This window comes from Cupressus sempervirens, chromosome 6 (genome assembly GCF_028749045.1).
Source record: "Cupressus sempervirens isolate cs-2001-9-10 chromosome 6, ASM2874904v1, whole genome shotgun sequence".
Taxonomy (NCBI): Eukaryota; Viridiplantae; Streptophyta; class Pinopsida; order Cupressales; family Cupressaceae; genus Cupressus; species Cupressus sempervirens.
Window position 1 is genome coordinate 87,994,254 of NC_143123.1, and position 3,586 is coordinate 87,997,839.

Sequence of the window (3,586 nt, forward strand, 5' to 3'; positions counted from 1 at the left end):
GCTCATGGTGTAACAACTCTAGATGCTTTCTCTACATCCTACGTTATTCCAAATGTTTTCCATGTCATCTGTCTCACTTTTGTTGCCTCTTCTTCATATGGTTATGTGTTTTCTCCTAGGGAGGTTTCTCGACTTTGACCTTGTTTAGGGTTGGGGCTTTCTCTCATCTTTCTTCCTCTTCCTTGGGTGTGCTAGGTATTGCACATCTAGTTGAGGGTGACCTAGGGGTTATTCAGGGCTGATAATTCTGGTGGAGGTGTTCCCATTGGAGTGGTATTTAGTGAACATTCCTCTTAGAGACTTGAGATTTGTTCTACTTAGGTAATGAATGGGGGATCCCCCCTCTAAAGTCTCTCTCTACCACTAGTGGATGAAACTTTGCTTGTGTCATCAAATTTGCTATTGCTATTCCTTTGAAGGAGAAATGTCAACCTCTTGGCTATGTCAAGACATCCTTTGTAGTGGTATGGACAAGATGTGGTGGAAAATGTCGATTTCTACCAAAGATGAAGATTGGTTTTTAGATTGAATGGTTTTTGGCTTTCATGATCTTCCTTATTGGGTGTGGGTTCTTGACAACTTGTTGTCCCTGGTAACATTGAACTTTCCCCTTGTGCAAAGTGGTATATTAAATTTTTGTTTACTTCTTTTGAAGAAAAAAGATTCAATGATAAGCATTTTTATTGTGGGTTCATCTCCCAAATCTTATCCTTTATTTTTTGAAGAACTCTTTCTTTGAGACCATTGTCAACTTTATAGGCCACTTCGTCAAGGTGGATGAGACTACAATTGTTATGTGTCTCTCTATCTTTCCATATCTTTTGGTCAACATTGATACCTCCATGCCTCACCTTGAAGATGTGGTTCTCATGGTAGGGGATAGGTCATAGACTCTAGCAATGGATTGTGAGAGCCTCCCCATTAGATGTTGGTAGTGCTTCTCTAATAGTCACTTCGTATCTAATTGTTCTCTCTTGTTGTGTAACATTTGACTATCTTAGCTTCTGATTCTTACTTTAATGACGAATTGCATGTTGACGATCATTCCCTTTTAGATGAAGCTCTTGTTGCAAATTTGGGTGATGTTCTTGTTACAAATAAGACCTCACTAGTTCCTATTTTTGTTTGTGCTATCCCCTTTGTTTGTATTAATTCTTCTCCATCTACAACTCCTACTCTGGTCTACTCTTCAACAAATGCTGTATAACTTTCTCAACACTCCACCCCTTATGTTGACAATTTTTCAAATAGTGTTTCACGAGCTATCCCTCTTGTGGTGGAAATCCTAATGATAACATTGCTTGGACAATCATCCCATGGCATAGGGAAAATCACTTTTCAACTTCTCATTCTTCTACTTATGCTGTGGGTGAGTTTCCTACCCAATCTTAATGTAGGCTAGTAGCCTTTCTTCTAGTGTACTATTTATCTTTGTACATGCCAACACCATTATTATTAGTGTGTCGTTGATCTCTTTTGACATATTTAAGTTCAGCTATATAAGAACCGACACCCTTATTTTACTACTGATTTTAATAAAAAACAATATAAAAATATTATAAAAAACAAATCTTATTAAATACACAATTTATAATTTTTGACAAATTATTTACTCAAATCTGATGCATCCCTCAAATAATAATTCTAATATGTAATACTATTAAGTGAGTCGTAGAGATAATTTAAATAAGACATCTTTAAGAAAATAAATAAATAGGGTACTTTCCTTCGATTAAATGCAGCTCAACGACCTTTCAAGTCGTCTTGACATCTCATAACTAATCGACATGCAAATCTAGTAATAGAAATCTACGTGCAACCTCAGTCCAAGAGAAAAATCAGTATACAGTCCAAAATCTACACTGTTAAGCTTTATGAGCAATATATTGATAAGTATCATTACAATAAAATATTGGATATCCAGCTGTGAATGACAATTGAAGACCTTTAAGTTTTGAACAGCATCCCAGAAATTCATTATTATAACAGGGAAGAAACAGGCGACGTATACTTTATATGAGAAATAAAGATGAAGATAAGAATTTTTAAATTTAGAATGATGCAAAAGATTCTTTTGATAGGCATGGGGGGCACTAATTATTATTTTAATAAGATTATAAAACCCATCTAAGATTCCTTTAGCAGCAACTCTTCTCTAGCTTCCGTCCATAACCCAAATAATTCTTCACAAGATAATGTGGATTCAATCAATATAGAACGATTTTTGTAAGGCCATAAAATGAGGCGCATGAAAAACTTGTCAAAGTAAGCCAATTTTAATAACAAATCTTGAAAAATCCCATCTACCTCTTACCACAAACAATAATGGTGGCATCTTATGTCATCACAGATCCCCATTATATACAACTTCTAATCTGTATTGCTGGATTGTTAAAACTTTGGTTGAGTTGTCTCTGCATCATATATTCTTATTCTTCTTCAACAATCTTGGCTTGAGATTTAATATTGCTCTTTGCAATGGATATAATCAGAATTAGACCAATAATCGTTCTTTTTATAATGCTTTTGGCTTTCCAAATACCCATCTGCAATGGGAGCAGGTTAAGGTTTCAAAGATCTTTAGTTTTCCACTTTCAGCATGGCCTGCATAGACTTGGTAAGATCCACGAACCATTTTTTAATGCTTTTTAATCTATATTCATTTCTTAGAATTTTTATAGAGAATGAATAGACTGAAGATTTTATGGGAGGCATTCTGATGAGATGATTTTTTTGGGAGACATTCTGATGAGATGATTTTTTTGGTGTGTTTAGAAGCAGTTTATGCAAGGACTGAGAGCAATGGGCGTACAGAAAATGGCCTTAAAATTGATGAATTATTGAATGGCAATGAGGAAAATGGGATTGCTGAGGAAGAAGAAGAGGAGGAGAGAAGATATGAGCAGCAGAATCACCCTGGTGATAAACTTTTGCAAACCAATAAAGCAGATGGAACAGTGTCTTATATACTAGGTGGCTATTGAACCGGGATATAAGGATTACTGAAAGAGTGAGAGTTTTTAATATATGGGTTTGGGTTATATCTTTTATGCAGCGTTTCTCACAATTAAAGCTTTGCATTGTAATCAATGAGTATTATACAAAGGTCGGTTTTTAATATTTGTATAATTTCCAGGGTTGGTATTCTTCAGCTTATTGCAAAGCAACATAGCTAGTAAATCGTTCCCATTTAAGAATCTGATACTCAGATCTTATTTGGTGTAGAATTTGACTGTATTACAACTTGTCAACATTGTTATGTAGTGAGCCATACATTGAGATCCATTTATGAGTTTGAGACATCGCTTCAATTTCAATTCAGTGCTGTATTATAAGATTTCCTTACATCATCAAACTATGAACTAATTATCACACAGCCTTGAAAAGGAAAATAGACATCCCTCGCCTGTAAGAGGGGATAGATAAATAGAACCAATGTTCAGAATCTACTTTAGTGAAGATGCAGTCAATGCACATTAAAATAAATGTTTTAGAAATATATACAAATGCGATTAGAAAATTATATAGATGATATGATGTGATTCATTGATTGCAAACTCTCATTTTTTATGTTCTTACAATGGAT

General features: G+C 34.7%; 1 protein-coding gene across 1 annotated transcript; it reads left to right on the forward strand.

Annotated features, from left to right (window-relative positions):
• Positions 1-2,323: 2,323 nt before the first annotated feature.
• On the forward strand, positions 2,324-3,340 carry LOC149551321 (uncharacterized). Its single transcript, XM_089789657.1, has 2 exons — positions 2,324-2,617; positions 2,776-3,340. Exons 1-2 carry the CDS (start codon positions 2,479-2,481, stop codon positions 2,982-2,984), a joined length of 348 nt encoding a protein of 115 aa, XP_089645783.1. The 5' UTR covers positions 2,324-2,478; the 3' UTR covers positions 2,985-3,340.
• Positions 3,341-3,586: the final 246 nt, after the last annotated feature.

Coding starts and splice junctions, on each gene's coding strand:
- LOC149551321 (XM_089789657.1), top strand. CDS start 2,479: ATGGATATAATCAGAATTAGACCAATAATCGTTCTTTTTATAATGCTT. Junction 2,618..2,775: donor GCATGGCCTGCATAGACTTG/GTAAGATCCACG, acceptor TGGTGTGTTTAG/AAGCAGTTTATGCAAGGACT.